This window comes from Acomys minous (genome assembly GCF_964271855.1).
Source record: "Acomys minous genome assembly, chromosome: 16".
NCBI classification, from domain to species: domain Eukaryota; kingdom Metazoa; phylum Chordata; class Mammalia; order Rodentia; family Muridae; genus Acomys; species Acomys minous.
Window position 1 is genome coordinate 13,323,621 of NC_140498.1, and position 22,894 is coordinate 13,346,514.

The 22,894-nt window shown below is 50.9% G+C and overlaps 2 protein-coding genes across 12 annotated transcripts; one reads left to right on the plus strand and one right to left on the minus strand.

Moving 5' to 3' along the window:
- Window positions 1-5,202: 5,202 nt before the first annotated feature.
- Window positions 5,203-14,423, plus strand: ZNF672 (zinc finger protein 672). Of its 7 annotated transcripts, none has more exons than XM_084761899.1 (3): window positions 5,203-5,338; window positions 9,483-9,723; window positions 11,678-14,423. In XM_084761899.1, exon 3 carries the CDS (start codon window positions 11,989-11,991, stop codon window positions 13,396-13,398), a length of 1,410 nt encoding a protein of 469 aa, XP_084618025.1. In that variant the 5' UTR covers window positions 5,203-5,338; window positions 9,483-9,723; window positions 11,678-11,988; the 3' UTR covers window positions 13,399-14,423. The 7 variants fall into 7 exon arrangements, with proteins under 7 accessions (XP_084618025.1, XP_084618020.1, XP_084618026.1 ...); XM_084761894.1 differs by having other exon boundaries at window positions 11,783-14,423; XM_084761900.1 differs by having other exon boundaries at window positions 11,830-14,423.
- A 488-nt stretch (window positions 14,424-14,911) lies between these two features.
- On the minus strand, window positions 14,912-22,590 carry ZNF692 (zinc finger protein 692). Of its 5 annotated transcripts, none has more exons than XM_084761891.1 (12): window positions 22,154-22,576; window positions 21,638-21,829; window positions 21,382-21,413; window positions 20,573-20,836; window positions 20,044-20,092; window positions 19,831-19,965; window positions 19,310-19,525; window positions 19,146-19,223; window positions 18,983-19,061; window positions 17,890-18,004; window positions 15,486-15,585; window positions 14,912-15,375 (listed from the first exon to the last, which is right to left on the minus strand). In XM_084761891.1, the coding sequence occupies exons 1-12, from the start codon at window positions 22,414-22,416 to the stop codon at window positions 15,009-15,011; spliced, it is 1,890 nt and encodes a 629-aa protein (XP_084618017.1). In that variant the 5' UTR covers window positions 22,417-22,576; the 3' UTR covers window positions 14,912-15,008. The 5 variants fall into 5 exon arrangements, with proteins under 5 accessions (XP_084618017.1, XP_084618015.1, XP_084618016.1 ...); XM_084761889.1 differs by having other exon boundaries at window positions 19,310-19,528; window positions 22,154-22,574; XM_084761890.1 differs by having other exon boundaries at window positions 19,310-19,528; window positions 21,638-21,826; window positions 22,154-22,572.
- Window positions 22,591-22,894: the final 304 nt, after the last annotated feature.

Consider the following 22,894-nt stretch of genomic DNA (forward strand, 5'->3'; position numbering starts at 1 on the left):
GAGGGGGTTGTTTGGTTTCCGAGGCAGGGTCTCACTATGTAACTCTGACTGTCCTGAAAACCTACCTTCCAAGTGCTACAATTAAAGGCCTGAGGAGGGAAAACAGTTCTTTGGCTTTTTGTGTGTGTGTGTGTTTTTTTTAAAGATTCATTTATTTATTATTATGTATACAGTGTTCTGCCTGCATGTACACCTACAGGCCAGAAGAGGGCATCAAATCACATTACAGATGGTTGGGAGCCACTATGTGGTTGCTGGGAACTGAACCCAGGACCTCTGGAAGAGCAGTCAGTGCTCCCAACCTCCAAGCCATCTCTCCAACCCCTGAAAAACAGTTTTTAATAAAGATAGTTTAGAATATGTTGTAAAGAAAATAAAAAATGAAAGCAAAGGTCTGGGCTGGTGAGAGGCTTAATGGGTAAAGGAACTGCTGTGTAAGCCTAACAACTTGACTTGTTCTTTAAGAGGGCCTGACTTCAGCCGGGCGTGGTGGCGCATGCCTTTAATGCCCAGCACTCGGGAGGCAGAGGCAAGCAGATCGCTGTGAGTTCGAGGCCAGCCAGGTCTACAAAGCAAGTCCAGGACAGCCAAGGCTACACAGAGAAACCCTGTCTCAAAATAGAAAAACAGAGACGAGGACCTGACTTCAATTCCCAGCACCCACACGGTGGCTCAGAACTATCTATCTGTAACTCCAATTCTAGGGGACCCCGCGCCCTTTTCTGGTCTCCCTGGGCACTGCATGCATGTAGTGTATATACATATGTGCACATTTTAAATTAATACGTTAATTTTAAAAAGATTAAAGATGGAGAGCATAGCCATGTCAGGCAGAGAGGAGTTTGAAGGACTAGCAGATCCACTAGCAGGTTCCTGGGGGCTTTTTGAGGCAATTTTACTGTACTGGCCTAAACTGCTATGATCCTCTGCCTCAGCTTTCTAAACATTGGCATAATTTTTTCCTGACATTACTATTTTCTTAATTTAATCCTTAAAGACTGAGACATCATGAGCTAGTAAAGTTTGTCTTCAAAGGTGTTGATCTTTAAATACCTTAGCAGTGGTCTATCTTTGTAGCTTACCTATGTCTAATTGACTGATAGCCCTTCACAGTTAGCTTGCCTACCAAAGGGTAAAGAGAAATAATCAGTCTTTCTTCTGGGAAGTGGACCACACCCTATAAGCAACAGGAACCCCAATCATTTGCTATTAAGACTACTATCAAAGATCTAGAGAGATGGCTCGGCAATTAAGACTAGCATGCTGCTCCCTTCCTAGCACCCCATGTCGGGGAGCTCAGAATTGCCTGGAATTACGGCATTTGAGCATCAATACGAATCCACATGCCCACAGACATGATAAAAGTCTTTCTAAAAAAAAAAAAAAAAAAAAAAAAAAAAAAAAAACACCGCCATCTAACTTAAAAGATAATTGCCGAGCTATTAGACTCACTTGTATTGTTGGTGTTATTGGTAATGACGTTTCTTACTTATCTTCTTTAATTTCCTGGAACCCATTTTAATGTGCTTTTCCATTAACTTGAGGTTAATTAAAACCTCCATGCTGTTAAAACAAACAAACAAACAAATGAGGTCTGCAATTCAGCCCAGTCTTTCGGTTCCAGTTCTAAGTTACTACCTTTCATTTTGCTGTACTTTGTTCTTTCTACCATTGGAAAACTGTCTGTTGACCACTATGAAGTTATTTGGAAAAGAAGCAGAAGCAGAGGGCAGACATGTTTTTATGTGGAGCTGAAATGGAAACACATAATGGAAAACAGTGATTTAGTAACCTGGTGGCTGAAACTGCATCTCACCCTTATGCAGTAGTAACAGCAGGCCTCCCACATTCCCAGGGCTCACACGATGGCTCTAGTCCTGCCATTCCCACCGAGGGATGCTCACACTCCTGGGTATGGGATAGGGTGTGTGACGGTCTAGTTATTGTCTGTTACCTAGCCATGTGCAGGCGCAGTGGCACCGGGAAGAGCTTGTGGAAAGTTGAGCTTGTGATAGAGCGTTTGCCTAGCATGTGTGCGGGTCTGGTTTCGCTTCTCAGCCTACTGGAAAAGACCATCGCATGATTTGTTGACTCTCCCACTCCACTTCCTAGACCTATTGCCCTGTTTCACTCACATCGATCCACCTGCCTCTGCCTCCCAAATGCTGGGATGAAAGGCGTGCGCCACCACTGCCCATTCTTGAAAATAGTTGCTCCAGGCCGGGCGTGGTGGCCCACACCTTTTATCCCAGCACTCGGGAGGCAGAGGCAGGTGGATCGATGTGAGTTCAAGGCCAACCTGGTCTACAGAGTGAGTCCAGGATAGCTAAGGCTATACAGAGAAACCCTGTCTCAAAAAACCAAAAAAAAAAAAAAAAAAAAAAAAAAATACTTGCTCAGATATAGCTGCTGCCATAAATAAGGTGAGGAATGTGAGTCTCTGGGCAGATCAGACCTATAAAGGTCAGACATGGTCACATTTTTCTTTAACTTGAATGTCAGATAGCAGCTCTGCATTCCATTTGACCATTGGTGGGTAATGTAATAACTGAAGAGAGACACCGTGTGCCAAAACGAAGTTTTCTGCTTTTCCTTACGACACTGTCCTTCAACAACCCCTAACTTGGCAACGTGTCTTTGCATGGAATGCCTTTCAAGTCACAGGCTTAGAGAGCTGGCACGAATTCCCTGAAAACTCAGCAGAGTGCCACAACAAAAATGCCATCATCTGTCCACTTTCCGCTGAACGATAGTCCTTTATGTGCAAGTCACCTCTGGGGTGCATGTGTAGAGAGCACTGGACAACTCTCTCAGGAGAGTTGATTCTCCACTGATGCTTTGTGAGATCTGGGGATCAAATTCAGGCCGTGAGTGTTGGAGGATGGTCGGATGTATTGCGATGCTAATTACTGCTTGCCTAAGAGCTTAACCTGTTTGACCAATCAAAAGGCCATCACCCTGGGCTGGGGAAATGGGATAGAAGTAGCTAAAGTTCTTGGGCTGGGGGGAGACAGAGAGAATCTTGGGAAGGAAGCTATCATGGGTTAAGTGGAGGAAAAGCACATGGCCAGCATGGATGGAGACTTGGCCCAAATAATGATAATTAGCAAATATTTGGGATTATGGATGAGAGGTAGCTTGATAGAAATCATTAGAAGCAGATGGCATGGGATTGGGACAGGGATCCCATACCTGCCCCACCATGGGGAGTAGTTTAAGGCATTAGTATCTGCCCTGCCCCAGGTTAACTGAGGCCATTTTAAAATATAACAGGTGTCTGTGTCTTGATTGATTGCTAGCAGGTTAGAAAATACTGTTGTAATAATAATTATAGGCCTAATAATAAACATTATTAGGTCATACTGGTAAATTAACAGCAACACATGAGGTCTGTGCACAAGAACCTGTACCCACTGAGCTATCTTTATAGCCCTGAGGTTGTGTTTTCTTTTGAGGCTAGAAACCATGGTAGGCTTAAAATAATGACAGAAAAGGAGCCATTTACTTTTATTATGAAAATTGACAGGAAAATTAAAAGCAAGGTTTGGGTCCAGAGCAGCATGGAGGGCTAAAGCCCAGCAGGCAATGTGTGGATTGGGTGAGGTGTGAAGATGCCTTTAGTCATCAAATAATACATACCTTCATTTAGGGCACGGTGGTCCCAACACTGGGGAGGCAGAAGCAAGTGGATCTTTGTGAGTTTGGAGCCACTCTAGTCTATATACTGAGTTCCAGGCCAACCAGGGCTACAGAGTGTGAAACCTGTTCTGCAGATGACAAGTTAAAACCTCACCGTGGCTGCCTTTCACTCAACTCGTTACAAGCATATGTAACATCTAGTGGTTTCACTGTCTGCACTTAGAAGATAACACCCTGGAAAACACCACATAACTGAGCCCATGCATACATACAAATAACAAAGCCATATTTTTATCTTGTGTGACATTTCAATCTGTTGTCATCTAAAAAGTAAACAATTGTTAAGTCGTTACAAAATAAGACATACACACAACCTGTTAAATTACAATTTTGTTATTTTGTTATTATTTTAACACAGGCTCTTTCTAAAGAGACGGTTTCATGTCTGTTGCTGTGGAAAATACTCTGACAAAGAGCAAAGACTATTTTAGCGCTCAACTCCAGGTTATAGTCTGTTCCTGTGACAGAGTCACAGCAGCTGGAGCTTAGGGAAGCTGGCTGCCTCACATCCAGTCACGAGCAGCGAGCAAACGGCTGCTTGACGCTTGCTCTCGGTAGCGTCTCAGTACTTGAACGGTGCAGAACTAATCCGTGAAATGGTACCTCCCACGTTCGGGATGGGCCTTCCACGTCACTTAACCTAATTATGAAAATGTCTCCCCGGTTTGCTTACAGGTCACCTCAACCCATATAATTCCTCGTTGAGGCGGTCTTCTCAGATGATTTTTACATCCTATCAAATTGACAAAACTAAGCACCACAGGGTGTCAGGATCAATACTGGCTAGGAACTGCCGAGGCAACGATTAACTTTGAATTGCTGATCCTGTGGCGGCGTCCACCTCTGAAGTGCTTGCATTTTCAAGTCTGCACGTCCCACCAACCTGTCTTATGTGGTACTTGCTGGCAAATAAACTCCGGGGCCTCAACTAATCCAACAGTCGGCCAGCTGAGCTATGTCCCTGGTAGGTTTACGGTTTTGAGTTGGGCTGCGTTCCTAGGCGTCCTAGGCTGCGTGCGGCAGCTGGTTGGACATCCCGGCTCTGAAGGGTTGGTTGGAAGCCGTCTCCAGTTACACTGGTCTCGACCCGGAAGACAGTTGATCAGCAGAACAGGACTACCGTTGTCCCTAACAGTGCACCAGTGCGGGTCATTAATCTATGGGGAAGATTAATCAAGATAGTGAGCATCCGGTCTGACCTCACCGATTATAGGAAGACATTTGCTTGGTGACGGATTACAGCAACTGGTCTCCCTAAAGTAACCTGCTGCAGCCCAGACTCAACTCAACGTGGCAATGGGCTCGACGTCTTTCCCTCTGAGGGGTAGAAAGGGGCCCACGCGTGGACACCCGAAAGCAGGTTAGCAGGGCCTGTCGGGTGACAGACACCATCGCCAGGTCCGCTCGCCCAGTTAACCCCGCCCTCCGCCAGGGCAGGCTACTAGTGCGCTTGCGCGGGCTCGATGCCCCAGCAACCAGAGACATCGAAGGACAACCGGTGACCAACAAGCAGAGCCGGCCAATCAGCATGCGGTCTCTTGGCCCCGCCCCGCCCCCGCCTCTTCCTCCGCGCGCTGAACCCAGCACTGTCGGCAGCGCGTTGAGGTGAACGCGGCTCGGAGCGGACCTTCGGCGACTGGTGAGGGGGGTTCAGGGCCTCTTGGCATGGCGGGCGGGGCCGCGGCCCTCAGCGGCCGCCGTCTCCCCTCAACCCCGGGTCAAGTGGCCGAGAAGGGAGGGCGGCGAGCGGCGCAGGCGCGGCGGGCTAGTGCGCCTGCGCAGGTTGCTCCAAGGCCGGCGGCGGCGGTGCTGTCCACAAGGCCTGGCGGCCGCGAAGTCGCCTTCCTGTTGGAGCGGATCACGGGGTGGTGACAGTCCCCAGGCCTGTAGTGACCGCTTCAGGAGACCCGGGGAAGCGGGTGCTGTGCGCCCCGCAGTCCCGCGTCGCTCAGGGCGGCCGGCGCCCGCCGGTGGCTTAAGGAAGGCCCGCGTGCGCCAACGCGGTGGGAAAGGATTCTTGGGGCCGAGCCAGAAAGACCTGGCAGGCTGTAATGTGATAGGAGTCAGCCAGTGAGTTAAGCCCCCGATTCAGGGTCTGCCTAAATAAGGACGCTCCTGAGGAGTCAAATCGCCAAGTGCCGCGCGACTTAAGTTCTCGGGTTTCTGGCGGCTTTGACCTTTCTCTTTCCATAGAAAACTGTCATGGTTTCCTGTACTGAGTTATCCCAGGCTGCAGGCACAGGCAGCCTAAGTCCCCTCCTCAAGGTCACACAGTTAGTCATGGAAGAACCAGAATTTGGATGCTTGCCTTTCTGGTTCCTCTAAGCAGGTTTGACAACATAAAACGAAAGCTCCGCAGACGGTAACGTGAGATGTAGGCCGGCTACAGCATTTGGGAAGGTACCTGCTGTTAAGTTTTAGACGCTGTCCTAGCTCTCAGGTTAGTTGGAGGCTAGTGGTATAAGTTAATGTTTTCTGGTGCACAAACGCTGTTAGATACAGAGGTGAATACTAAATGACTATTAAGTTGGTTAAAGATAGCGGAGATAACTTTATTGCCACCTTTCCCACCTCAGCTCAGAGTGCTGGTCCTAGTGGGCTGGGGGTGCTGTGAGATGAGCCTGGGTGGCCAGGAAGGTGGTGTTTGGGAGAGAGTTAACAGGTTTTTTTTTGGTTTTGTTTTGTTTTAAAAACAAAAAACATAAGGAACAAGTTCCTGTATCGTGTTATTAGCCACCATAATCCATCTAGCTTGGAGCTACATGAGACCTTGTCTCCAAAATAAAGTAAAGGTAGCAGGTGAGAAAAGCCTGCAAACAAAAGGGCGGGCGGGCTAGCCCGGGGTTTATTTGTGTGTACGTGTTTGCGAATGTGCAGGAGTCCGCGCACTCATGCAGGGCAGAAGTATCGCTTCCCCTGGAGCTACCGCTACAGGCACTCGTGAGCCACCGTACGTGGGTGGGTGTTGAGAACTGACCAAGGTTCATTCCTTTGTAAGAACAGCGACTGCTCCTAAAATCACTAGGCCGTCTTGTCAGTCCATGCTATAGGTTTTCGATACTATCTGGTGACAGACTTGGCTTCTGAGTGAGTAGAAGATAGTAGTCTCCTAAACTGACACATTCTTAAGGACCTTAGCTTTATGCAGAGGTGGTTGATAAATGGCTGTTACAAGGACTAAAGATGACAGAAGGTGATTCTGCATCTGCAGCAATCCAAGTCTTCACCACCATGCAAGTTCTAATCGCTCTGCGAATCTTCATATGTGTGGCTTTTACAGGGAGCTTCACAGGTTGTGATCCCAACCCAGTTATCCAAAGCAAAGTGTGTGTGTGTGTACATACACACACACACACACACATATATGTATGTGTTAGATAGGACCGTAGAGAACTGATTGGAAGAGCCGGATAAAACTAACATAGCCACTTGACCCTGAACTACATTTTATTCTGTTTGTGTGTTGGTGATCCCTTAAGATTCAATCACTTGGAAAGCTGGGCGTGGTGGCGCACGCCTGTAATCCCAGCACTCAGGAGGCAAAGGCAGGCAGATCGCTGTGAGTTCGAGGCCAGCCTGGTCTACAAAGTGAGTCCAGGACAGCCAAGGCTACACAGAGAGACCTTGTCTCAAAAAACCAAAAAAAAAAAAAAAAAAAAGATTCAATCACTTGGTAATGTTATAACTGAATTTGTATAAGTAAATTCTGTGATATTCACAAGGACAAGCCCACAATTCAGGACTCATCCCATTGTTAACGGACATGTGACTGCATGTCATTTCTAACAGAATAGGCTGTGTTATGTGTGCCCATCTTACTGGTAGGCCCAGAGAGGGGACAGTCTATTCTCCCACGTTCTTCCTGTTCAAGCTATGTAGCCGCTCTGTACTTCAGTTTTGCACATTTGTTAGAGAGACAAAGGATAAGCTCTTGCAGTCTGTATTTTCTCCCTCCCTCCCTACTAATCTCTAGCCTTCTGAGATTTCAGTCTTCATGAAACCAAAACTTTGAATTTGTATTTGTGTCATGATCAGACTTGGTTTTTGCCGTGGAGGCTGTTAACACTCCTCTTCCAGCCAGCTTCTTGAATATGGCCATAAACCCTTCCACTCACATCCCATCTGGAAAGGAATGGGTGATTGCCTCTGCCTGACTTCAGGGGTCACAGAACCTAAGGGACAACAGTATCTCAGCTTCCTAGAGGTAGGAAGAATCCAACAGAAAAGTCACTTTCACTGGAGAGGCACAGTCCACACTCCTACCCTACGCTCCTGCCCCCATTTGAGTTCTCTTTCCTGGCCAGGGCCCTAAGATTAATGTAGCACACACACGCTGACTCTTGGGGACCTGAGGAATGTGAGAGTTCAGCCACCTTTCTTGTCACTAGACAAGCCCTCAGCTTACATGGGGAGTGGGGAGGTAAAGGATCGCCACCACCTCAGAGTAGTGCTGCGCAGATGAAAGGGGCATACACACAGATATGTGGAGTGAGGCATTGGTGCCCATGGCAATAGCAGTGCTTTACTCTTCAGTAGCAGCGGGAAGAGGTGGTGGTGCTCAACCTGCAGCCCGAGTTCCAACAAGGTCTCCTAGATGGTTTCCAGAAAAGTGAGTGATATCCTTTGGAAGGGATGGCCAGGGACTAGAGCCTCAGGGTACGAGGGAAATGGCCCTCCATGTCTAGTGTGGCTCTAATGGTCACATTCCAGACAGGGTTTCTCTGTGTAGCCTTGGCTGTCCTGGACTCGCATTGTAGACCAGGCTGGCCTTGAACTCACAGGGATCTATCTGCCTCTGCCTCCCGAGTGCTGGGACTAAAGGCGTGTACCACCTCGCCCAGCAGCAACGTTGTTCTAATACCAGCCTCTGAGGGACACTGTTCTTCCTCTAAGTTGTCTCAGGATTTAGAAGGTATTTATATTATTGCTCCAGTGGGAATAAAATGTTAACCATATTTTGTGTGTGTATGTAATGCTAGGGATTGCACGCAAGGCCTTGTGCATACTAGAAAAAACTTGGTACATCTCCACCCGAAACAGTGTGGATGAGCTATTTTGCATATCTATCATTTTCATGTTAAAACTTGTAAATAAATGCATTTGAGCATCACAACTCTTCGAAATGTTTAGTTGGTACACGCAGCTCTTAGCACAGCTCTGGGCAAGTCCCTCAGCTTCATTCCTACTTGGCCAACTTGGCCGAACAACTCTGGCTTCAAGCTGGACAGCCTCTATGACTCCTGCCTTGGGTCTCTCTTCCTATCCAAGAAATGTTGGTATGGCAGAAGAGACACCCAGAGAGAACTGACTGGATTCGCACAGCAGACTGTTAATAACTATACCAAAGCGTGATTAATTTTGATAGTGACTTGGAGTTGTGATAAACTATGCTTGAAAGACACTAAAATAGTAAAGTATTCAACAGTTAGGACTTGTTGCTCATCCCATGTAATTGCTCTTACCTTTTTCCAAATTAAAGTATACTTCTTATATAACACTTGAAGACTCTCTCTCAGCCAAGGAGAGCTGAGCATACCCTATGAGCATATACAGGGGGAGGAAGTCTCCCTCAGTCACAGTCATAGGGGAGGGGAGTAAGGGGAAAATGGGAGGGAGGGAGGAATGGGAGGATACAAGGGATGGGATAACCATTGAGATATAATATGAATAAATTAATAAAATAAAAAATTTTTAAAAAGACTCACTCTCAGATTAGTGATATTTAGGATAACTTCTAACTGTTCTAAGCATTATAACATTTTTTTCTATGTTTTCTACCCTAGGCAAGGACCTCTTTGCTCATGTAATGGGATGAAGTAAGGAAGAGATGTGAAAAAGCCACACAGCAAGCTTGCACCCTACATTCATATCTGTTATAGGAAGAGATGGAATATTATTTTATTTGCCTTTCATGTGTACATATGTGTTGTGTGTGGGGGTTACTTTCCTTGGGCGTGATCCCTAGGACGCACTGGAGAGGATGAGCTCCCAGAAGCTGAGGTACCAGCCTCCCAGAGACCTCAGGTGAGTCAGAGCATTGCTCTTGTACCTTCGAAACCAGCCACTGGGTTTTTGTTTTCTTTAAATAACCAGCATGTGGGAGATAGAGGCAGGAAGTTCTCTGTGAGTTCAAGGCCAGCCAAGGCAATATAACGAGACCCTGGCTCAAAAATAAAAATAAGGGGCTGGAAAGTTGGCTCAGCAGTTAAGCGTATATACTGTTCTTGCATAAAACCCAAGTTCACTTCCCAGTGCCCACTTCAGGTGGCTCAGAACTGCCTATAACTACAGTTCCGGAGGATCTGATGCCCTCTTCTGGTCTCTCTGGGTACCTGCACTCTCATGCATGTATCCTTACATAGACACACATTCATACACATAAGATAAATACTACAATTAAATTAAAAGTAGAAACAAAGCTCCTCCTGGAGGATTCAGAGTTAACTACTTTAAAGTCTGTTCTATGGCTACAAAGGTACCCGGCTTTGCAAGATTTAAAAAGCATCTTTAAATAAGATGTCTGGGGTTTTAAATAGTCCAGATTTGCGGGCGGGGGTGGGGGGTGGTTAAGGGACATGACATACAGAAAGTGGAGTGATATCAGGTAAGTAGGAAATGATAACTCGAGGCACTATTCTCCCTTAGTTTTAATATTTAAAAATAACCATTTAAGAAATACCTTCCTCATTCAGGCGTGGCAGTACATACCTGTAGCCTATAATCCCAGCACTCTGGGAGGCAGAGGTCACCCTGGTCTACAAAGCAAGTCCAGGACAGCCAAGACTACTCAGAGAAACCCTGTCTAAAAAACAAAAAAAGGAGGCAGGAGGTGGGAGGGGGAGGGAGAAAGAGCGCTCGCGCGCGCACACATGAGTGAGATAAAGACCTTTCTCTGGGTGTGATGATGCACCCTTTAATCCCAGCACTCAGGCAGGTGGGTCTCTCAACATGGTGGTATAATCCCAGCTCTCTGGAGGCAGGGGCTGCTACATCTCTTGAGTTTACGGCTAGCCTGTTTTATGTATCAAATTCCAGGACAGCCAGAACTACATAGATAGACCCTGCCTCAAAATAAAAGAAAGAAAGAAAGAAAGTCCGTTCTTCCTCCAGAAAAAAGGCACTGGGGGTCCTTCCACCCAGCGTGGAGGGCATCAGACCCTGAACTCACACCTCAGGCCTGCTGCTGTTGGCCACAGGTTTCATCCACTGACATACAGAAGGTAGAGGCCAAGTCAGTGTGTTCTTCAGCCAAGCCAACATGCGGGCTTTTAGGATAGATTTTTCACTTCCCACAAGAAAGTAACTATTTGCCGGGCGTGGTGGGGCACGCTTTTAATCCCAGCGCTCAGAAGGAAGAGGCAGGCAACCAGTGTGAGTTTGAGGCCAGCCTGGTCTATAAAGCGAGTCCAGGACAGTCAAAGGTACACAGAGAAACCCTGTCTCGAAAAACCAAAAAGAAAGAAAGAAAAAAATGCTGATCTGAGAGCACACTTCACTAAAGGGTACCCTGTGTGGTGTCTCATGTCTATAAAAACAAAGGTTTATCTTATCCTGGTTGACTTTACCAGTGACTGCTCCCTGAGGGCCTGGGATCTGTCACCAGCATAGGACACTCAGTGTGAGGTATTGTCCTTAGATCAGTGCAGCTGTGTCACCCATTGGGTCAGCAAATGTGTCAGACCTATTTTCTGGTAAATAAGGGATTCCCACCCAGGATGCATTAAAATGGCCAAGGAGGGATGCCAGGTAATGAGAGGTTCCTAGGGGCCCAAATCTCACCAGAAAACAAGTCAGGCATTTCTTTCTTGGCTTCTCCAGCAATGATGAGGGTTCCTAGTTCTAGCAAAGAAACACACACACACACATACACACACACACACACACACACACACACACACACACACACACACACACACCCCTTGGAATCCATACCTACTGTTTCATGGGCAGGTGTGATCTGTCCCTCTTTCCTTTCTAGACACTACAGAGACCCCTCTGAATTTGTGGGACTCGTGGCTTTCCTCTCTTGATTAGCTAATGTTACAGACTTAGAGAGTTCAAGGTGCCTTTTCTGTGTCCCCAGCCAAACTTGTTGCAGCCAGTGCTGACCTCGGGGCGACCTCTCTGCAGGGATCACCATGATGAGCCCAGCTGTAGCCTGCCTTTGGAACCGCCGGGACATGTGCCTTTGAAAGAAGCAGCCCTGGAGTCTGCAGAGCAGTTTAGCCTGTTTCCTTTGGTACTTCCAGGCCTTAAAACCACAAATTATTGACTGGAAAAGGTGACATCATGTTCACAGCGCCAGGCGTGGCCACCATTAGGGAAAGACCTTATTCCTGCAGTGAGTGTAGCAAGAGCTTTCGGTACAGCGCAGTGCTGCTGCGGCACGAACGTGCCCATGGTGGTGACAAGCGTTTCCGCTGTCTAGAGTGTGGTGAACGCTGTGCTCGAGCCGCAGACCTTCGTGCGCACAGGCGGACCCATGCTGGCCAGACCCTCTATATCTGCAGTGAGTGTGGCCAGAGCTTCAGTCACAGCAGTCTGCTGGACCTGCACCTGGGGACGCACCGAAGGCGCAGCCACAACTGCCCATGCCGCCTCTGTGGTCGTCGCTTCCCTCATGTCCCTGCGCTGCTGCTGCATCGGGTTCGCCAGCACCCACCTGAGAAGCCCCACCGCTGCCCACTGTGTGCCCGCTCCTTTCGGCAGAGCGCCCTTCCTTTCCACCTGGCACGGGCGCACCCGCCAGAGACTGCCACTGCCACTGCTCCTTCCCCCAGCACGCTCTACCACTGTACACAGTGCCCCCGGGCCTTCCACAGCAGCGCTGGGCTGCGGAACCATTCCCGTATCCACGTGGTCCCCAGCCTCAGTGACCCTGGCGCTGAGGCCCACCAGTGTGCCGTGTGTGGTAAGAGCTTCAGCAAGAGTTCCACACTTACACGACATCTCCAGAGGCACTCTGGGGAGAAACCTTTCAAGTGCCCTGAGTGTGGCAAGGGCTTCTTGGAGAGTGCCACACTGGTGCGGCACCAGCGTACTCACACTGGGGAGAAGCCGTATGCGTGTAGCGACTGTGGACGCTGCTTCAGCGAGAGCTCCACACTGCTACGCCATCAGCGTAGCCACCAGGGTGAACGGCCGCACATATGTGCTACTTGCGGCAAGGGCTTTGGACAGCGATATGACCTCGTAGTGCACCAGCGCAGCCACACAGGGGAGAGGCCTTTCCCATGCCCGGAGTGTGGCCGGGGCTTCACAGACCGCTCGGACCTCACCAAACACCTGCGCACGCACACTGGGGAAAAGCCCTACCACTGTGAGCTGTGTGGCAAGCGATTTACCTGCATCTCCAACCTAAATGTGCATTTGCGCAACCATGCAGGCCATAAACCACACAAGTGCCCAGAGTGTGGCAAATCCTTCAGTGTTGCCTCCAAGCTTGCACTGCACAGAAAGACACACCTAGGTGAGCGGACAGCAGAGTGCACAGAGTGTGGCAAGTTCTTTAGCCACGGCCGGTCACTATCCCAGCACCAGCGGTCCCATAGACGTGCTCGGGCAGCTGCAGCTGCAGCTGCAGCCACTACTACCACTGTGGTCACTGAGGTGACAATAGGTGCCCCCCTCGCCCTCACAGGGCCAAGGGAACAGGAGAAGCCAGGACTCTTAGTGTCTCCATTTCAGGAGACTTGCTAAGTGGGTTCCACGAGGTGGCTGGGTGAACACATTCAGCCCCTACGAAAAGGGCAGCTCAAATGGTTTGGGAAGCCAGGCCTGCTGCTGTTGCATTGTTGCTAGCCGTTCACCTACCTTGCCTTGTCTCTAAATGGTAATCCTCTCCAGCTCTCCCGTTATCCGTCCTTGTATCCCCAACTCTTGAGTACTAGGAGTCAGAACCACCACCACACCCCTGTGCAAGACAGGCCAGGGTGTGTGCACTCTGGGGCTGCCACCTGCTCTCTGTTGCAGGTATGGGGCCTTAGCACTATCTTTGCTGCCTCTTCAGGCAATATATTTGTTGGTTAGGACCCTTGTTTCTTATCTGCCTGTTAATCTCTACTGCTTTGTCTTGTTTGAGAAAAGTAGTTGCAGAGGTAACAAAGGCAGCATGGGAGGCTGGAATGGCTCCCTTCATTAAAGGACCAGGATCTCTAGCAAGTTACTCCCTTACAGAGGTAATCAGCCTGCACAAAGATAGGCAGCGTCCTCAGCCTGGCCATCCATGTGTCCTTTGACAAGATGACTCTTAGGGCCCAGCAAGATGGTTCAGCAAGTAAAGGTACCTGCGGACAACCTGAATTGGGTCCCGTGAACACATATGCACTGTGGTACATGTGCACACACAAAGAAGTATAATTTTTTTTTTCAATAAGTGGCTCTTAGGACAGCTCTCTAGCCGGGTAGGAAATGTTTGCCTTGGGATACAGCACAAGACTGTGGGTCCGTAATGCCCAGTGGCACTGTGTGAACAAAAAATTATTTCCAGATGAAGCTTCAAGGCCTGTGAAAATGAGTTCCCTGAAGTCCTGGGCAAGGACAGGATGTAAGCCTGGAATTGGTCAATGACTGCTTATAGCTGGTGAAATTGTTACTTGCTTGGGTTTGTGACACCAAAAGCCCCTTTGTCAGAACCAGTCCCCAGATGTCATCCCTTTTGGTGGTGGTTTCTTCACTGCTGTGACAAAATACCTAAGAAAATCAACTTAAGGATTTATTTTGGCTCATGGTTTCCATATTGTTATTCCATTGTCAGCTGGCCCCACTTCTTTGATCCTGAACCAAATTAGACAGGCACAACAGGCCACCTACTTTGGGGCAGGATACAGGGACAAGATACCCTTCAAAGACACTTCCCCAGTGACCGGCCTCACCGCCTGATAGCCTTCAGCTATGAACTGATCGAAGGGTTAACCCACTGACAAGTCCATTTGTCCAAATGGATCCACAGTCCATTTACCTCTCAAAAACCCACCCACTGTGAACTCTTTCCTAGCTCAGCTGTTTGGCAAATGCTAGACAGAGGCAAATGCTAGACAGGACCGTGTCATCTGCCTCCTTCTCTAGGCCACCTTCCCCTAGGCTGAGGCAGATGTTATACCCTGCAGGGAGTCTGCAAGTAAGTCTAGAAAGAAGTTGAGCATGTGAGTGGGGTCTATTTTCAAAAGACTCCCAGATCCTAACATCTGTAGCACAAAAGCATATACTCTGCTCACACTTGTGTAAAATACCATTTATTGTTTCCTTGAAGGCTAAAGCCAGGTATCTGGAGCCCAGCCATGCCCTACCCTCAACTGCATTCCAATACCCTAGTTCCTGGGGATCATCACCTGACTTTTCTCTGTGTCCCTGAGGTCTGCTACCCCAGGTGAAGAGATGGCTGTTGAGGGTTCAGGATTGGAGTCAGAAGAGGTGCAGAGGCTAGCACCCTCAGGAGACTGCAGGGGCTCAGGGGCAGAGACATTGGGACTAGACCCCAAAGAGCCAGGTGACTCCTGTGCTGAGAGCAAGGCTGGGTGACTTTTGCTGCGGTGAGCTGCCACGCTGTCTGGCTTCTCAAAGCGTTTGCCACAGAATTCACAGGGGAAGCGTAGGGCAGCTGCAGTCTCTGCATGCTTTCGTCGGTGCCAATTTAGGGAGGCCTTCTGACGGCAAGTAAACCCACATATCTCACACCTGGAGCCAGAGACAGGAAGGAGCCTTGGTCCACCTTCACCTCCCTGGGGTTCTGCAGCCCACTGCCTGGCTGCCAGATACCAGCTCCCTCCATGGCCCCTGGCACTCACTGCAGGGGCTTCTCTCCTGTGTGGATTCGTCTGTGGATGACAAGGTTGCTGCTAGTGCGGAAAGAACGAGCACAGAATTCACAGATGTAGTCCCGGGTGTCTGTAGGCACACAAGGGACACTCGGTCATCTGTCTTCAGGCTTTAGCCCACCACCCCCAACAGAAGGTGTCAGTAGTGGGGCTCAGAAGTCTTGAGCCCTAATAGGCATCTTGACCTCCTGAACCTGATTGGTCCTGAACCTGAAGGAGATAGACAGTGGGGCATCTAAAACTGCATTCTTGTCACCCTTAGTGCCTAGGTCCAACTGCCAAGGCCCTGGGCCACAGGCACACCTCCCCTATCTGGGGCCTCAGGCTGGGTCTTTGTCAAAGGAGTAATGAGTGGAAAGCTGGAGCTTTCTGTGAATAGGAAGTTCCAAGTGGCAGTCACACATAAGCCTGGAGTCAGAAATTGGGGTTTCAGTCCAGCCCCAAGGTGCCCGGTCCACCTGCCACCCCGAGTGCCATGGCTGCAAGCGGCCACATCTTCTCTCCTTTCACTGAACCTGCTAGTTCCAATGGCACTTGCTATGACCCATCATCACAGCAGCTCTCAGGATGCTGGGGTTTCTCTCCTATGGCACCAGACGTACAGGCCTACAGCAGAAACATTGTCCTCGCTTCCCGCGGTGCCCTTCAGACTGTCACAGCTCTCTGAAGCCCTGGCCATCATATAATTCACCTCCATCCCTCCCACTTACACCACAAGCTCTGGCTTCAAGGCCTCTACACCTGCCAGCCGCCCCTGCTGCATCCAGCAGCCCCGTATCCGTCTCCTCCCCGCTTTATCCCCCAACACAGCTCAGACATCACTACCAAGTACTGTGCTACCTCAAACACTTCAAGCATCCTGGCTCCAACCAAGACCTCCTGCCTTGTCCTAGTGTGGCAATCTAAGGATTCCAGGCCACTGTCCATCCCTACTACCTTCTCCTAGCCTTCCCCTCTTGGCTCCATTTTCACAGCTGTCTCTATGGCCATCTCGCACATTACCAACCTATCATGTCCCTTAGCAGTACTTGCTTGCCAAACCTAGCCCCTGGCCTGCTTGGTGACAGACATGCGTACTCAACGCCCCCACCATGGTCTTTCCTTTCATTGACGGGTTCTGCAGTGCCCACTGTCCAGAATCCTGAAGATCATCTGCTCTCTCCAGCACTCTAGTGCCACACCTTTTGTCCCCCAAATCCACCAGTTAACTAGCACCCCATGCCCATATATGTGAATGTGTGGATGCCTCCCCCTTGCCTCTCAGAACTCACTTCTCATCAAAGTCTCCTCCCACCCTGTTGTCAGCAAGCCATCCTTTCCTACTCCACCCCACAAGCTTTTCTGCACCTTCCCTCTAAGACCTTACTTATCTGCCCAGCAGAACTGCAGCCTCTCCCACGCCCTCAGCTCTGCTCGCCTTGAACCCACTCCACTCTGGCTGCCATTCCCACACCAGAGCTCTTGTCACACTGTCTCGTCCTCTGGTCCCCCTTCCTTGGCCTGCATCTCTTGTCAACTTGTCCCCGCTCCTTCCTGGAGCAGTTTCTGCACTTGTCTCCTCAAGTGCTACTTTCTTTGCCTTCCTCTCCCCGAGGCTTGCCCTCTGAGGGCAGATGGACCACATCAAATCTCCACCCCTCCCTCATGGCTCCAAGCACTACCCACATGCTAATGACAGATTTCTGCTTACTCTATAAACCCCATACTCACATCTTGACATCTAATTATCATATATTAACCCAGATTCCTACCCACTGGCCTCTTCCTTGCTTTTAGGAACGCAACAGCTTTTACCCAGCTGCCCACACTGTAATCTTCTGAGTCCCTCTCCCTGCCAGTCCCACCTGTGGCTCATCCATCCCTCTCACCCAGCCCTTTTGCACTCACCTAAGAGTCCCAACCGCTGCCCACCAACGATGGCTGGCAGGCCCAAGCCATCACCATCAGTGCGCATTCATCTCTACTCATCCACAGGCCCTGACTCTCCTCAGAGCTGCCACAGCCATCCCTGGAAGTCAGCCATCTCTCCGCTATAGAAGACCTCACAATGGTCCCACCTCAAAGCAGAAGCCACATCATCCTTACTGTGGTCTTGGAGGCCTCCTCCCCATCCCCACCACCTGCCGCCCATTCCTCGCTTCACTCAGGTCTTGCTGCAAGGCTTCTTTCACTACAGAAGCAACGTGTAGTGCTTCTCCTGCTCTCCACACTCCCCTGCTTTCCCATCTCTTCATGACCCTCAGTGACAGGAGTAGACACTTGACTAGGGTTATTAACAACCTCAAGGAGGCAAGGCCTTCTAATGCACACAGGGACTAGGGGGCTCGAGTCCTGCCCAGGGCAGCTGAAGGGGTTTCGCCTCCCCCCCACTTACCGCTGTGTAGTTTCACATGTTCCTTCAAGTGCTTTTTAAAGTTGAAGGACTTCCCACAAGCCGGCTCAGGGCAGCAAAATGACTTCTGGTGGATGTGCTGGTATTTCTTGTGGTGCTGGCGGGTGGGTGAGAGAAAAGCGTCGGACAGATGGCTGCCTTCCCAAGGAGACTGACTGGAGCTGGGTGAGCAGGCAGGCTCCTCTTCCACCCTGGCTTCCCCACCACAGTTCTCTCAGTGTCTGGGCCACCATTCTGGCCTCACCCTTACCTATGCACTATGGAGCCTAGCTACCTTACCACCCTGACCGTTAACTGCCTTCATCTGTTCCCTCTGGATGCCCACTTCCTTGCACATCATCACTACAATGTCCCTGTGCAAAATGCCACCTTGTATGCCAGGGGCAGAGTGTGGCTGAGGTGAGCACAACAGCCCACATTAGTAATGCGCTGCAGTCTCTTGCTACTGCTTTTATACACACCAACGTGTGGCTTTCTCCTAAAATCTGCTTTGGAAATACACAGGCCCACAGGCTCTCAAAGTAAAGCGCTGCTGAGGGGAAGGGGTCCTTTCGGATATTTTGGTTTTTGTTTCTGTTTTTCTATTTTCTTTTTTCAGTTTGGAGTTCCCACCCAGGCCCCAGCATGTGACAGGCAAGTGCTCCCCGACTAAGCCACACCCACACACGGCAGACGTGCTTCCATCTGAACTCCCTAACGAGCAAGGCCTTCTTAGGTGAGCTGGTCACATCCTGGATCATGGGTGGCACAGGATGCCGCCTGCATTCTAATCCCGTGTTTCCACAGTTAACTACAGCAGCTGCTGCACTCTCCCACATACAAGGTTCATGTCTGACCCACTGATGCCCTTCTCAGGCCCATCCTGTCCACCTACACTTCCCCATGCCTCTGGGCTTCCCTACACGTGGGGCCAGAGGCCCTTACTGACTGTGAAGCACGGGCCTTTCCCTCTGCACCAAAGACAGCAGTGCTGCCTTGCACATGCTAGACAATTGGGCCACAGCTGGGCTCTATTTACACCTCAGCTTCCTCCCCAGCCCCAGTGGCCACACGGGCCTCAACCTGTTTCCCTCACATTCAAATACTGCCGGTTGGAGAAGATCCTTCCGCAGCCAGGGAAGTCGCAGGGCATCAGCTCTCTTTTGGCAGCTTTCCTGGTGGGGGAGAATGGGGGCAGGACTCCTGCCTGCTCGGCCTCACTCCTGACCCTCCCCAGAGCCCCACCACCCTAGGCCTACCTAATTCTCCTGAGCCCAATCTGGGCAGTATCCTCATCCCAGGTCGGGTGCAGTGCAGACCGGGCCTGACTCCCAGGGCTATGGGTAGCAAAGGAGAAGCCAAAGGCCTCAAGAATGACACACCCAGGACACCCCTGCCCTCTGTGTCTCAGCCACCAGGTTACCTGTCCAGAGACTCAGTCATTTGCAGCTCTGCAGAGGCCTGAGGGGTCCTGCTGAGTCCCAGCTGCACCTCAGCATCTGATGTCACAGCAGCTATGGAGCTCGAAGCAGCATGAACAGCACACGGAGTGGGGAGCGTTGCAGGCACTGGCGGGATCTCTCCCTCCTCGGGTGTGTGGCTAACAGGGGATGGAGGTGGCCTAGGGACATCTGGTTCACTGCTGGAGAGAGAAGCAGGAAGGGGGCATTATCTCTCTGGGCAATCCGTCACCCGTGACCTAGTCCTAACCCCTCAATAGAAAAGCCCCAACTCCCACAGCGCGCTCTCCTGCTCTCTGCTATCAGCCTCCCAGAGCCCTTTGCCACATCCCCCAAAGCCTACAGTCCGCTCTCCCCAGGATCTGTCCTGCCCACCCTGCAACAAGACCATCCAGTCCTCTGGCTGGCACATCTCTGAGCTATAAGGCCAGCTGCCTCCTCCCTCTCTCAAGCTGGTCAGCATCCTCCCTCAATCCCAACTGGCTCATCTGGGGAGGAGCTGTAGGTCCATGGGCTGGCATCACTGAGCAGCTCCTCCTCTTCCTCTTCCTCCTCCTCCTCCTCCACATCCTGGTCCTCTCCTGGGGGCGGGAAGGTCTCCAGCGAGGATTCTATTCCCCTGCAAGCTCAAGAGAGACAAGCCTGAGAAACTGCCACCTCACCCCCGCTACCTCTGCAGACCTGCCTTGCCCCTCACCTGGACAGCCTGGTGTCTTGAGCGCTCTCCTGCTGTTCACATCCCAATCCTGTTGGCACAAGCAGGTCATAAGAGAAGGAGGCAACCCGGTTGGCTTGGCTGCACACTTTACAGATTCAAACCTGGTTTCTAGCTTCTGTCAAAGGTAGAACTATCACGATGCAGTTTCGCCTCCTATACCTAGCAATGCATGTGAAGCTATGTTACTTTGCGAGCATAAAAGGATTAGTAACTCCAGCACTTGGGAGGTGGAGGCAGAACCAGGCTACTTAGCCACGTGAGACCCTAATCACAGCCAAATAAGCAAATCACAATTTAAAAGATTTTTTAAAAGATTTATTTATTTTATTTATTGCATATGAGTGCTTATCTGCAGAAGAGGGTATCAGATTACATTAGATGGTTGTGAGCCACCATGTGGTTGCTGGGAATTGAACTCAGGACCTCTGGAAGAGCTGGTGGCGCTCTTAACCACTGAGCCATAAAAAGGTGAGTTTTATAAACCAGTCTGAGCTAAAGAAGACCCTACCTTCAGGTTCCTGCTTCCTCCGGACCTCTGAGCACCAGGTCCCCTCAGGAGTGTGTGTAAGGGGGGCCTGCTTAGGCACCTCTGAAGGTGTAGGAATCAAAGAAGGTTCCCAGGAAAACGTGTGGCCTGCTGAGCACTCCCACACAAGCTTCCGGTCTCCACCTCCAGGCCCCCGAAGCCCGGGCACGAGGCTGCACTCCCGGCTGTGGGTATGAGACAGGAGCACCAGGTACTGCAGACCCTTTGGGGGCACAGGCCCTGGACCTGGAGGTAAGAAGAGGCAGTCAGGCAAGGCTGGAAAGCCCTTTCACTTAGAAAGCCACTCAGACCATCCTGTCCCTGTAAACCCATGGGCAACCTCAGCCCAGATGTGGCTTATCCGGTTTTGTCTTGCTGCTTTGTTTTAAGCATTCTTTTAAAAATATCTTGTGTTTAGTTTGCTTTATGTATCTGTGGGGTGGTTGGGTGAGGGCACATGAGTGCAGGTGCTCCAAGAAGTCAGAGATGTTGGATCTCCCTGCAGCTGGAGTTACACGCAGTTGTGAGCCCCCTGCCACGGGTGCTTGGGAATAAACTTGGCTGCTCTTGTAAAAGAACAAGCTCTTAACCACCCAGCCACCGCTTCAGCCCCCAGAGAAGCTTTTGTTTTTAGCCCAGACCACCCACCCACCCACCCACCCCAACACCCTGACAGGCTATTTCGGGTTTATCCTCTTCCCAAACCAAACACATAAACGGCTTCTGATCCAGTTCTCTTGTAGGCATAAGTGTCTGGGAGCCGCCGCTACCTGTTACCTTCTTTTACCTACCTGCACAGAGGACACAGCCTGAAGAGGTGTACCTGCCAGAGAAGAGCTTGGGTCAACTCAGCTCAGCGACTAGGAAGCCAACCTCCCTCAGCCCCCACTGAAAGGGGCCAAACCCACAGACCTCCCATTCGCTGGAGCGCTGAGAGGAGGAGCAAGGCAGGGCTCACCCAGCCCACCCAAGGGAGAAACCCGAAGCTGTAGGGATGGGCTGGGGGATCTGCCTCGGTGCCCGCCCCAGTCCCTCCTGGCCCCTAACCGGTCCAGCAGGAACTTGGCCAGCTGCGAGTGCAGGGAGAAGCCCAGCCGCTCCTTGAGGAGGCACCACTGCTCCATGTGGCCGCCCAGGCGGATGCGACACTTGCTGCGGCGCGCGTCCAGCTGTCTGCGCTTCTCCCTCCGCCGGCGGGATGCATCTGCCACCGGAGAGGCCATGCGCGCCCCGGGCCTGCTTGGGGAATGTGGTGCCATCGGGGCGCTCCGGGCACACAGAGCCCCCCGCTCCGTCAGCACTGAACGGGCACCAGACCACACTGCCTCTGCAGCAATCGCGGCTCTCGGATCTAGCCATTACTTCTTAGAGGGAGGGTGGGCACTAGGGTACCGGGGGGTCCACAGGTAGGGGTTAAAGACCTTAACTGGAAACTTGCCCTCTTTGTCCAGGGGGCGGCGGGGTGTGCGTGTAGCCGCGCCTCGGCCTTCTCAGTGCCTCCCATGCAGGGGAGGCCCACCCAGCACTGCCAGGGCACCCGGTCAGCCTACGCCGGGGTCTTACCTGCGCGCCCCAACCCGCCTTAAGCCACACTGCGCCTGCGCTTCCCGGTCCCGCGTGCTCGCTCCAAGAGCCACGGGAGAACCGGGGCCCACCGCGCGCGCCGCCGCCGTTTCTCCTTTAAGAAGAAACCGTCCCCTTGGCGTCGGGAGGCTGGAGCCAGGACTTGCTGCCGGGAGCCAGAGACGTACGCCTGCGCACTGGGCTCCCCGCGCGAAGCCTGCCGGAAATTGTAGTCTTGTATGCCTGTCAGGAGATTCTGACATCGCTCATTCTACTTAGCATCTTTGCCTCTCGGTTGCCGCCAAGCAAAAGCGAGCTGCAGCATCCGCATCCTGAAGCCAACTAGAGCCCTTTCTGAACCGCTAGGCTGCAGCTGCAGCCCATAACCCTCTACCATCATCTTTCCTTCGAGAAGTTCCTTAGACTCTTTGATTTCAACATTCTGTACCAGTGACTCTGATGGAGTTATTTCCGTCAAGCCACTGCAAATGGCGCTTTCCAACGTCACCTTTCTGTTTTCTGTTTTGCCTGAGACAAGGTCTCATGTAGTCCAGGCTGGTCTCCAGCACACTGTGTAGTGAAGGTAACCTTGAATCCTGCCTCCGCGTTAGGTTTGCTGGGATTATGGGTCTGCATCTCTCTGTGTTGCCAAATGAAGTGGCCAGTTCTGCTGCTGCCTCCCTGCCCCAGAATGCAGGAGGCTTTAGCTCTCTCCTCTTCTGCCAAGCGTTCATTTCACTT